The sequence below is a fragment of the Psammomys obesus genome, unplaced genomic scaffold, assembly GCF_907164565.1.
Source record: "Psammomys obesus unplaced genomic scaffold, mPsaObe1.curated_primary_1811, whole genome shotgun sequence".
NCBI lineage: Eukaryota > Metazoa > Chordata > Mammalia > Rodentia > Muridae > Psammomys > Psammomys obesus.
Window position 1 is genome coordinate 3,411,057 of NW_026596143.1, and position 12,979 is coordinate 3,424,035.

Genomic DNA, 12,979 nt, shown 5'->3' on the forward strand with positions numbered 1-12,979 from the left:
TAGATAGATAGATAGATAGATAGATAGATAGATAGATAGATAGATAGATAGATAGATAGATAGATATCAAAAACAATTCCAGGACCAGGTTCAGAATCTGCCACAAAAATTTGTTGATACTTCAGAGCAAAGAGGGACTTTTGTTTTACATTTTTTAGTGTGTGTGGAGGTACGATAGGTGAGGGGACAACTTGCAAGATTCTGTTCTCATTTTACCATTTGAGTCCCCAGGATTGAACTCTGGTCATTGACAGTTAATATGCTTACCCACTGAGCCCTCTAGCTGGACCCCTTTCTGTATCTTCTTCAGCCAGGGTCCCTCTCTAGCCCTGGCTGATCTGTAACCCCAGCTGCTGCTCCTACCTTAGCCTCCAGTGCTGATTACACTTAGCTTGAAGTCTTCTTCCACTACCCACGAGTTTACTGAGACTACCAGTCTCATAGGAGCCCTTGGTGCCGTATTAGATTGTCAACGTTGTTCTCCCAACACATTTTCTTTCTGTTTCAGGCTCGAAAACACCTTGCCCAGTTTTGATCCCTTCAAGACTTCGCCACAGCCTCTATCACACATCTGTTTTCCTCAAAGAAAAAAATATATATAATAAAATGTGTTTTACTCTTTTACACTGTATAATTTTAAGAAATATGTGTTATTTGTGAATGCATGGTCTGACATTTCTGTACAGTTTGGAGACATATAGAACAAAGGCATCAGTAAAATGCAAGACAGTTAGTATTTTTATAACAGACATTTTAAGTGTGGAAGGATGGAAACTTATACTAGGTTAGATAATGACTTCTGCGCTTGGTTTTTGAATGCTTTTAATGGTGTTTATCTTGTTTTTCTTACGAAATAAGCTGCATGTTTGAGGCATGTCTCTAAATAGCATCAAAGTTTCCACGGTTGTGTTGTGAGTGTGTGGACTCCATCTGCCTGGCATATTCGTAACATGGTGTAGACATGAGCTTCTGCAGTATTAGCTCCGTAATCCTGCCTCCCAGGGATCTCCCTGCAAGACAATCAGTGCCCCCAAGAGCATCTGCTATCATAGTATATTCACAACTGGGAAAAGACTACTTAGGTAATGCCTCCTGAGCATGGTGCACCATCTGAAATTCATGGCAGCTCTGGCTGCAACTATTCTAACTGTGCCAAGTAGCGTATTGCCATTTTATACTTATATTTATTCTTACCATTTATGAGCACCTTCAGAGCGTGTGACCTAATATACCACTCAGCTTCCATAAATTGTTCCCACTTCCCCAGTGGAACAGTAAGGTCCACCTCACTAAGTGGAGGGACCATGGTTTGGAGGCAAACATGGCCACAGTAGGAGCAGGCTTTGCCCAACCCAGGCTGCTATGGGCATCACATCTCTCTCAAGTGATTCAGCAAAGCACTGGCCTACCTGAGCTGCTGTGCTATAGTCTGGCAGCTGTGTCAGATACACCGTCCATCACATTCTCTGGATCACTGTGTGTGCATCTTGAGACTACCTAGCATTGCACAGGGCGGGACAAGTAACCGTGGCCAATTTGCAATGAAAGCTGTTACCTTTGCTTCAAGACTTCAAATCCCAGAGTCAGTCTTGTGTTGTATGCCAACACATTTTCAGAGGCTGTGACAGCACAGGTTCTCCCGCTCCTCAGACAAGAGCCATGTGTAAGACTATATTGACCTCAGAATTCCCAGCTGCTGATACAGCTAGACATAATCACAATCTTTGTATCTTTGTTATTGATCTGCTTGTGTTGTTTTGAAAAAGTCATGTTTTAATGATTATATCAATGGTTGGGGGGTTCATTATTTTTCTTTAGAAATAAAAATGTCAAGTTTTTAAAGGTTATTAAAAAGAGAAGCGCCAAGGCCTGCAGTAAAGGCCTTTTCACTATGAACTAGAGTAAAGGGGGCAGGCAGCCCCTGAGGACATAGACATCCACGTTGGTGCTCAGGAACTGCTCATGCCCTCAGAACCATTGGCTGTGAGACTCCTCTATTTGCTTTAAAGAGAGCTACTTCACCATCGATTATGCTTTTATAAATTGTGTAAAGGTACTTTTCTATTGTTGTTTTTAAAAAAAAAACAATAAAGTTTATCCCAGCTATTACATGATTGTCTGACAACTTACTCACAATGCAGAGATTTCCATTTCCAGGCTGAGGCAGACTGAGTGAGACCTATCACACAGAGTGTGAGAGCCAGGTGTCACCAAGGGATCCACACACCTGGGCTTCCTTTTACTCGGTTCAGTGGGTACCAACCACCCTCACCTACAAAGTCTGAGCTCAAAATTATTAAGATTTGTCAGGCATAATGGCATGCACCTTAAACCCCAAGAGGCAGACAGATCCTTTGAGACTGAGTCCAGCCTAGTCCACATCATGAGTTCTAGGACAGCCAAAGCCAAACAATGAGATCCTGTCTTGGGTGGGCGGGGGAGGCTGCCAGATGCTGTTGGGAATAGATGGCTCAGAAGTTAGGAGAGCTTCCTGTTCTTGCAGAGGACTGGAGTTAGGTTCCCAGCACCCACATCTAATGACTCCCAGAAGCGACTTGAGGTCCTTGGCTACACAAGTTTGCTCTATGGAACAAACTGATCATGTAGCTTTGCCTTCAGCCTACTTGTGAGGTTCCACACAGCTCTACGGCACCAGAGGCTACCACACAGCTTCACTAATGAACATCACTACCTCAAGCTACTGCCATCTTAACCAGTCACTTATGTATGCATTTTCCACAAGAGGCCTTGGGATGTGCTGAGAGTAGTTATGTGCATGGGGTGTCCCGATCCAGTACAAGCCCGATATGTGACCCCTGACCAAGCAGTTAACACCCAAGGCAGTACCTTTCTCTAGAAATGTCTGTCACTCACTACTAGCAGAAATGAATATAGGGCCTCTGGGAACCAGTAACTTTGGTTTAGGAAAGGACACGTTGGTTTATTTGCTTACTCTTGATCCCTTATAAAAAGGTCTCACTTACATAGGCTTAAAAAGAATGGTAAGTGAGCCAAATGGACTCTCCCAGGAATATAGGACTAACTATAAAACTAGCAACTAGAATTAAATATCACCCTGAACTAAATTACAACTTAAGGTGAGCATTGAGAATCTTAAGTTTCCAAATGAGAATACTCGTAGTTAATCACAAGAGCACGTAAGACACTGGACCTGTGTTTGTATGTCTGCCCACATCATATGAACTCTGTAACTAGTACTGCCCCATTCCAACATAGCATCCTTAGTTATGTGGTACAACGAACATCCTTAGTTAGCCAGACATGGAGGTGAAGGTTCATAATCCCAGCACCAGAAGGATAAACCAGGAGGACTGCAAGCATTACCTGAGAAAGCACAGCCAACAATCTGAATTCTGCATCTCAATAATTGAGATTTCTTGTGTCTATGACAAGACAACAGAACCCAGGTGACTTCTGAGAGCTTGGGCAAGACAGGCTCAATGCTAGAAATACAGACATTAAATACTCCTGCACTCCTGACCACTGAGGCAGCCAACCACTAAGTGAAAATAGTCCCTCTTCCCTGGTTTAAAAGCACAATGGATGTTCTCTTCCTCTTTTAACTTTTTTTGTTGAGGAGGAGTTTGAGACAGGGTTTTTCTGTGTAGCCTTGACTGTCCTAGACTCGCTTTGTAGACCAGGCTGGCCTCAAACTCACCACGATCCACCTACCTCTGCACCACCATACCACCGCCACCTCTTTAACTTTTAAACCAGGGTATATTCTATATGACAAAACAATTTACAACTTTCTTGGAAGAGTAGAGAATGTCAGCAACTAGTGACATGTTCTCTGAAATACTAGTCCTTCAAAAACGCTTAAAACTTTTAATGACTTAAAACTACATGCAGTTCTCAGTTTGATTAAAGTTCCTATCTGTCACCCCTGAAGAACACACAGACAGGATTAACATTACCAATACTAACCCTTGGTCAACTGCCCTGCTCTGGCTAGATCCAAAAGTTTCAAAAGAAGCCATCATGCAAGAACTGTTTCATACTTTCCTCCTTTGTAGCCTAGTGATACCAACAAGTTCTCTTTTACTGATGGACCTCAGGAGATAAGCCAGACTAATTTTCTACTTTACTGGGGGAGGAGGGGAGTCTCATAGCTTAGAACTGTCTGTAACACTAAGATCTGATGACACCTTCACACAGACATACATGCAGGCAAAACACCAATACACATAAAATTAGAAAGTACTTATAAAAATGAATTAACTTAAAAAAAAAAAAAAAACACCAGTGAAGCAAGCCTTTCAATTTAAAAAACAAAACAAAAACCTCCCCCAGAAGCCTTTGTTTCTACTGTTCTATGCCCTCCTCACTTAGAAACAAGAAACGTGATGCAGATTAGAAGGGCACAAGCCTATGATTCCCAGCATTCATGGAGCCGAGGCAAGAGGTAGAAAACTCAGGATCAAGGCACTACAAAGTCAGGCCCATTCCCATACCTAGCCCCAGTGAGAAACTTGACTGGTCAAATGCCTAAACTTCACCTAAGTTGTTTTCTTTTGAACAAAAACAGGCCTAAATGCAACTTGAAGCAATGTTCAAACTGAAATATTTACCTGGGCAAAGGAGATTTTACTCCTACAAGTACTTAGAAAACACGTTCAGTGTCTCACAACAGTCAAGTGCAAAAGTAAACCTGTTTTTGACATTTTTAGACCTGGACTTACTGAATTCAGGCTGTTTGTTTTGTCCTAGGGATTGAACCCAGAGCCGTGTGCATGTAGTGTTCTGGTCAGGTGAAAAGTCATTGGCCTTTCACCAGTCTTGAAAGCATGAAGTCATAGGAGTGTGCTAATCAATTACAAGCCAGTAGGGCTGGGCCATACTGCAGCCCGTACTTCCAGAGGGCCCTCTGTCAATCTGCTAAAGAGGGAGGTATTTCTCCCATGCAAGTATTGGCCATGCCATATCACACCCAGCTTCCAAGATAAGATATGTTTAAGGTGTCAAGGGCCAGCCATACACAATGGCTTTCTGAAGAACAATGTGCTTTTCATCTAGAACAAGGAGAGGGGCAGTGATAGAGTGTCAGGTCCTAGTCTGTCTTTCCAAAGCATGTGCTCTCTAGACTCACAAGACAGGCCAGAGTCAGCTGTTCCAAATTAGTCTGAGGGGGTTTCCAGGTTCCCACAGATCCTCCCTTTTTCGTGAACACCTACTAATCTCTCGGGCCAGACCCACTGGGAAACAAGGAACTGTCCTACATGCAGCTCCAAAGACAGCAAATAGACAAAAGGTCATCACTGGTCCCCTGGCACACACTAGGCTCAACTAACAACCGTCATCAAAACTTGATTAAAAAAAAACAACAACAACAATCTAACCAGAAATGATTGATTTCAAAGTAAAAACAGTAACTAGAAACAAAAAAGGACACTAAGTTTCATCTTCTCTGCCTTAGATAACTGCCATTACAACAACTGGGAAATTCATAAATCCAACTGTATTGTCCCACATAAGTGCCTACCTTCAGAACATGCTTCTGCTCTAGTGATTTCAAACAAAGGCTCAGAAGAGAAATGCAGTGCTGTACATCCACAGGCTCCCCAGAAGTACAGGGACTGAAGTTCCTGCATTGCCTCCCCCTACTCACATCAACAGTATTGAGTGTTTCTTCATCCCCTGGGTCCACCCATCATCTGACCACATTTACAGGCTGTGACAGCAGCAGCCAAATGTTCACTTTTTAATACTTTATCTAAGTTGAACTGTGTTTCTCTTAGCTAGTCCTAAAAGCCTCCTGTGATTGTGATGAATTATAGATCAGATGCACTGACGACTGTCTCAGCCTTTTAACTCTCCCAACCGTGCCCATTCCCACTTGTTTCTAAGTGGCAGCAGTTCTGGCAGAAACAGGCCGAGGTGAGACCAAGACTTCAACTTGGAATTTCTGAAGGAATGTCTTTAGTCACCCAGAAGAACTGCTGTCAGAATCCTTTCTTTATTACAGCCACTGAACTCCACCAGGCTCTCAAGTTTCCCACAGAGACTATCTACTCCCCATACATCACCCAGTGATGCAGTCCCCGCACTTCAGCAGAGACTACTCATGTAGGCTATAGGCCAAGGGAAACAATGCTTGTAAGACAATGCAAGTGAATAAAACAAAATTAGTCAAGTTACAAGTTTGGCAACCAATGAGACTTTAGTTTCTTCATTTCTGTGTAAAAAATTAAAATAAATTATCACATCAGTCCCTAAGAAAACTAACTAGGGCAGACTTAGCTGGAAATCACTAGGACACAGACCTGGCGATAAAGCATTATCTGAGCACCTACCTGTCCAAGAGGCCTCAGGGTTGCCTCCTTACAAAGCTGGATGAAGTGCATGAGACAGACAGACTTGTACTTCCAGACCTTGCCCATAACCATGGAGAACATAGTTTGCAAATGGAGGCACCTGCCGGGAGATAAGTGAATTCTAGATTTATGGGGAAAGCCAACTTGATGCCGTAAGCAAAAATCTTCAGACAAGCAAGACAGTAAATTTCTCATGCTCTAAGTGATGTGATAGCCACAGTGCAGCTACTAAATGCCTTCTAAAAGCATTAACAATTACATTCTGTGTAACTTTATTTCTTAGCTTATTAATCAAAGGTATACCCTTAACCATACTTTAGAGCTCAAGAGGTAAGAGTAAGGTAAACAGATGTCATTAAATGGATATGAAGTATTCATCAGAAGCCCAATGCTTCAGGTCACTCTCATGCCTTTTTTGAGAATGCCAAACCTGATTTATATTCCAATACCATTCAGTGTGTGAGAGGAGACCTATGATCAGCTCAAAGGAGCGTGGCACGTCAGAAGAAAGTGCAGGTAAGACAATACGTTCTTTACAAGTATAGTGAAAACCCTAAAAATTCACCATACTTGGTAATGGCCCTCACTGAACTGGACTGTAACAGGTGACAGAGGGTCCCTCCACCAGAAACAGCCAGGACAAGCCACCTGAGAGCTGGGATACGGTAAAGCTGATGCTCAGTTTGGCAAGAACCTTGTTCAACATGGGAGCAAATCATGAATCCAACCTGCTAAATGCCAATTTAGCTTTTTAAAAGGAAGCATTAACAAATACATTTAGTGTAATTTTATTGCTTAGCTTATTAACCAGGGGCATACCCCTGTGTCCAAAAATAAGTCCACATAAGTGCCACCAGAAGTGACTCCAATCTTTGTCACATCCCAAACACCCACCCTGGCAAGTCTGGAACTGCAGCACCTCCCTTCCATTTTCAAGAATTAAAAGAGACAAACTGAATTTCCTAACTTCTTAAAGATCCTCCTACAAACAATTTTATTATAAATATTTTCTCTTGGAATAAACACTGTATTCAGCACTATTCGCCAACTTGTTCTAAAGCAATAGAGAAAACATGGAATCAAGAACCATTTAGAAATCAAGATAAATAGCAAAGACACCTGAGTGCCATGCTAAGTGTCTTTCTAGAAAAATAAAATAAACCCAGAAACTTAAACAGGAACACCCATCCCCACTAGCCTGTTGGATGAAAACAATGAGTTTGGTAATCGCTCCTGTTCTGTAAACTGAACTGCTCCTCTCCTCAGTCCGAGGAGCAGACGGGAAGGCAGTAAGTCTTCAGATTCCAAGCATCAAGGAAGATCTTGACTGTGTGTCTGCAACTTTGTTTAATGATAAAAATATTCCCTATTTCCCAGGGGTAATGTCCGAGTAATCCTTCAGCACTCCAGCCAAGTGTTCATTGTGAGTCTTAAACCGCCGCTTTTTCTGTGAAGCAGGCTTTTTCCTTCTCTGAATAGAGGCCTGCAGGACAAGATAAAAACAGGTAAATACAATAGTGACCCCAGGTGACAGATGCTTCGGATTTACTCAACTAGGCCCAGAGACCAGCAGCAAAAACGAAGGGTTTTGAGCCTTTTCTTTGTTCCTGCTTGGAGGTTGGGCTCACAAAGCCCATTCACAGCACATACCCAGCCTCCAACTAGACCTGGTACCTTCTGATACCACAGGGCATAAACCTCCATTGGAAATAAATAGGCAGGCACAAAGCTTAACACAACTATGTAACTCAATAGAGAGGCAGTAACTTTCTGTGCTTTGTCTCCATAAGAGGCCATTGCTACTACACTTGACAGAAAGCAGGACAAAAAGCAGCTAACAGTTCCGAGAAGGGACTACACTGCTCTTCTCAAGATTACATACCACTTTCTTTGGTCCAGATTCCTGCATAGAAGAAATACCCTGTCGCTTCAGATACTCTTCAATTTTCTCTTCATCCATTGAATCCACAGTGACACTCCTCCACAGTTTCTGGAATTCTATACAGACAAGACAGTAGTTATTTTACCATGGACAGTAGTTATTCTACCATAGCATCTTGGTGATCAGAGTTCACCTTGAACATTATCTCCTCTGAGCCTAAATTAGCACATCTGAGATTTCACTAAAAAAACAAATACCTTAAACCTGAGCACTTGGGAGGCAGAACAGGCTGACCTTTGTGAGTTCAAGGCCAGCTGGCCTTAACATAGCAAGTTCCAGGCAGACGAGAGTATATAGTGAGATATCGTCTCAAAAAAGAAAGAATGAAAGAGACAGAGAAAAAAGACGGAGACAGAAAGAGGAAAATAAAAACAGCAAGAGCATTCAAGTACTGGATGCAGCACCAGCCAGGCCTGTGACCTGGAAGGCAGCAGGACAGAGCTGCCAGAGTGCTCTATTTTTCATTAGTTAGAGAAGGGTGCTATGGCTGAAGCTTCTCCCATCTTCCAGGGGAAATGAGGCAGTTAACACTCCTTTATTCTGCAAATCACTTCCTTCCTCTGTGTGCAAATACTTCAATTACTGGCTCAAGACCCCGAGCTCAATGTACTCTGCCTCTCCACTGATAGAAACACTCAAGGGGATGGGTCCCAAAACCTCCTATTAGGTGTAAACAACTTATTTGTAGAAAACACTTTGAAATCTGCTAACCAAGACACTCATGAGTAACAAAAAGGAAAAAAAAAAGGGTAGGTTAACACTTCCTATATGAAATAAAAAAAGACAGGTGGCTAGCCTACATATCTCATTCCCATACAGGACATATACAAAACAAAAATCCTTTGCCCTATAATAAAGCTGCTCCTAAAGACAGCTTTAATAACCAAGCTTCATAACAGCCCTGACAGCCTTTCACACAAGCACACATACACACACACAAAACCAGTGATGACAAAGTCTTATGGTGTGCACTTTTGGAACTGAGAGAGGAAAAAGCTCCTTCCTGAATGTTGAATCAGTTCACTAGGCTTCTTGTTTACCACAGCCTCTGAGGCTACAGGCCTGACTAACCAGCCAACCCCTAACCAACATACCTCTTTCTCCCTTGTCATTCCATTTACCTTCCTGTAGGCTGTCACTCATTTCCTTTGCAGGCTACATGGGGGCTCAGAGATCAAGAGGACCCATGATTTGATTCCTAGCACCCTCCCACATGGCAGCTTACAAGGCTCTGATGCCCTTCTGGCCTCCACTGCCCTGCTTACATGTGGTGCACAAACATAAATGCAGGCCAAATACTCATGCACATAAAATAATAATAGTAATAATTTTTTCAAACTCTTTCAATCTAAAACAAGCAAATAAACAAACAGTAACTAAGGCTATGCCCATGTGAATACACACATGAGACTACTGCATTATCTCAAGAGTCAGAATTCATACAGCCTGGCTACTGTTTGGAGTGCTCCCTCACCTTCAGCATGTGATACCCTACACCACTCCAGAACTCTACCAGGAAGAAGGCCACTAGAGAAGCCTCTTTATAACTCACTCAGTCCATGACACTTAACAAAGACTAGGACAGCAATCCTAAACTAAAAGGAACAGAGTTGAAAGCAACAAACAAGACCACAAACCACATTACAAAGCAACAGTAATCAAAGCAGCATAAAAAATACAGAAAATGTCAAACTACAAAACAGAATATAGAGTACAGAAAAAAATATCTTAACATCAGTTAAAATAAATATCTCGGTTGATTTTCAGTAAAGATGTAAAAGCAGAAAACGGAACAAAGAAAGTCCTAATAACATGTCTTGGGCTTGGGGAGTAAAAGTGGATATGGAGACTGCTCAGCAGTTCAGAGCACCACCTGCTCTTGCAGAGAAGCCTGGCTGGTTTCCTCCGCACCCACACGGTGGCTTACTCACAACCATCTCTTCACTCCAGATTCAGGTTAGGCCCTTTTCTGGCCTCTGTGGGTACCAGGCACATAAGTGCATACAGATATACATGCAGGCAAAATACCCCCCCCACAATTTATATATATTATATTATTATAAATACTAGATATATTACTTATTACATATTATGTTATAAATATAATAATTAATATATAATTATGTTAATTGTCTTCATCTTCAGTGGTCAGCACTCTGAGTAAACCATGTCTGGTGTTTTCCTGTCTTTCATTTGTTTGGAAAAGGATGACTTATCTCATGTTCTTATGATTTATATCCATCCTAGTTTGGTGTCATTAATTCTGGAAAATTCTTGGCCACTGGTCTCAAATGTTTCTTCCATCATCTCCTTCAGACTTAAGTTATACATTAAGACCATCTGATATTGTCCTACAACTCTAGGATGCTGGGGGGTTTTTTGGTTTTTTTTTTACATTTTTTGTTTGCATTTCAGATTTAAATTTTCACCTGTTTATACCATGTTTATTGACATGTTTATTATTGAAGCCACTCTTCAGCTCTGCTACTACACTTTTCATAAGATTTTTCTTAGTTGAAATATTCTACTCCGTCATACAGCTGATCGGGCTTTTTCTACTACACAGCTCAGCATTATTTTAAATTCTATATCTAGTAGTTTAAATATCTGTGTCTTAAGAATTTGGTCCCATTAATGACCTGGTCTCATATTATTTTTCCTTAGTCTCTTTTTATGCCTTTTTTTTAAAGCAGGACATCCTCTGTGGGACAGTTGAAATCAGAGGTAAATAGTCTGTATGCCTGGAAATGGGAACGCCTTTCCTCTGCCAAGCCTGCAGACACTGAGTCAGGAAATGAGCTTGCTCAGCGAGCCCTTCTGCTATCGTTACCAATGATGAACCACTAGCTTCTAATTCCGTAAGCCACTCCTTGTGTTCATGACAGGGACTGGTTTGCCAGAAGTATTTTTCGGTGGCTGCTGAACTCCAGTCTTGGGTTTACCTGTTACACCATCTCTCCTATAGTCTGCCTGCATGCTCGGGAACTCTCAAGGAACTCCACTGTTACACTGCTCCACTGTTGGTGTCCTCCATGAGGGGAGGGCTGGGACTTCTCAGGCATTCTCATTATGCCTCAGTTTTAGGCAATGTTCTGGAATGGTCTTCTCTGTGCTACTCTTTTCCCTAGCATTAGGAACTCGGCATACATTCTTGTTCCTCCCTCATGAAGAGGAGGTTTCCTTGTGACTTCCTTCCCATACAACGCTTAAGTCTAATAGGAAAGAAAAAAGGAAGCAAGCTCTGAGAACAATGGTACAGTTCTATAATCCCAAGAACTAGAGAGACTAAGGCAAGAGGATTCTCAGATCAAGACCAACCTAGGCTATTTAAAAATACGTAAATAAATAAATAAATTTATAAATGTACAATAAATATCTGTCTAAAAATAAATAATAATCCAGGCACGGATTCCTCCACTGGCTACTGTCCCTTTCCTCCAAGACTATCCAATGAAGGAAGGTACTTTCCCAGTACTTCCATACTAGCTTCAACCTTCACTATTAAGAATCTGATGGAGTCTACAGAGAAAGGCTTGAAGGGGTGTAATCTGTACGCCTGAATCCACACATGATCCCTGAGATCGATCTCTTCATACTAATCTGTATTAGGTCTTTAGCAATACTTTTAAACTTTCAACTGCATTCTTTTGATTGGTGCCCATTCTGTCTGTCTCAGGTAAGCAAGTATTCATATACCATCTTTTCTTGGAATACCTGTTCTTACACTATAAATCAGATGGCTGTTCTGTAACCTCGGCTCCCTGACAGACTAACAATGGCCTAAATTTTCAGATTCCTGGCACTGGCATAAGGGTAGGAATATGTCTAACTTTCTAAGGGGGAACTAGAAATTCCCAACAATCTAACAGCCAGTTTTGGTTCTGAAGATTTGGTTTTTTTTAATTATGAGTTTATGTGTGTATGTGCATTTATGTGCATGCATGTATAGATTTGTGCATATTTGCATGGATTTGCATGCATACATGCATGGATTATCTTGCAGAATCCAGAAGAGGGTATCTAATCCCCTGAAACTGGAGTCATAGGCATTTTGGAGGCACCTGCTGGGGGGTACTGGGAACTCAACTTGGTCCTCTGCAAGAGCAATAGGTGCTCTTCACCACTGAGTCCTCTCTTCAGCCCCTAAGAGCCAAACTTTAAGACAGTGTGATGATTCTACCTACATCAAGATGAATATATATCATTTACTACAAGTACCTACGAAAGAAAGTAATGTCAGGTCAAACCTCCACCTCAGCAATGAAACCATCTTCATATTCCAATAAAACACACAAAATAGCTTTTAAATTTTGCCACTGTTACTTTATTATTACTTCAGTTGTTATAGGAAGCATACTTCGCAAAATAATAGTTCTGCCATTAGACCATTTATTTTCTTTCTTCTAGTTTACCAATATATGAAAACTGTTTACTGAGAATAAATACTATATTTTGGGGATATTAATCCAAATGCATACATCTATATTTAAAAAAAGAAAAAATAATAAAAATATCATTTTTCATTGGTTAATCTCATTCAAGAGGCTTCCATTGGTGACACTGTAAAATTTCAATTCTCCGAAAACAAACTACTTACTCTGCCTTTTTATTTGATGTGTGCAAAAGCTTGTATGCTGCCAGGGGTGGTGGTGCAGGTCTTTAATCCCAGTACTTGGAAGGCAGAGGCAGTTGTATCTATCTC

The 12,979-nt window shown here is 41.4% G+C and overlaps 2 protein-coding genes across 5 annotated transcripts in view; one reads left to right on the plus strand and one right to left on the minus strand.

Annotated features, from left to right (window-relative positions):
• Rbpms (RNA binding protein, mRNA processing factor) overlaps positions 1-2,109 on the plus strand; it is a 153,081-nt gene extending 150,972 nt beyond the window's left edge. For 2 of the 3 annotated variants that reach the window (XM_055593361.1, XM_055593362.1), the window contains exon 8: positions 509-624. In XM_055593361.1, the coding sequence (XP_055449336.1) occupies positions 509-535 (27 nt within the window). In that variant the 3' untranslated portion in view covers positions 536-624. Of the gene's footprint in view, positions 1-508 lie in introns of all 3 variants that reach the window. The other variant, XM_055593359.1, reaches the window with a different exon arrangement.
• A 5,196-nt stretch (positions 2,110-7,305) lies between these two features.
• Gtf2e2 (general transcription factor IIE subunit 2) overlaps positions 7,306-12,979 on the minus strand; it is a 46,785-nt gene continuing 41,111 nt past the window's right edge. For both annotated transcript variants that reach the window (XM_055593490.1, XM_055593489.1), the window contains exons 7-8: positions 8,218-8,333; positions 7,306-7,818 (exon numbers count right to left, since the gene is read on the minus strand). In XM_055593490.1, the coding sequence (XP_055449465.1) occupies positions 7,702-7,818; positions 8,218-8,333 (233 nt within the window). In that variant the 3' untranslated portion in view covers positions 7,306-7,701. The remainder of the gene's footprint in view (positions 7,819-8,217; positions 8,334-12,979) is intronic.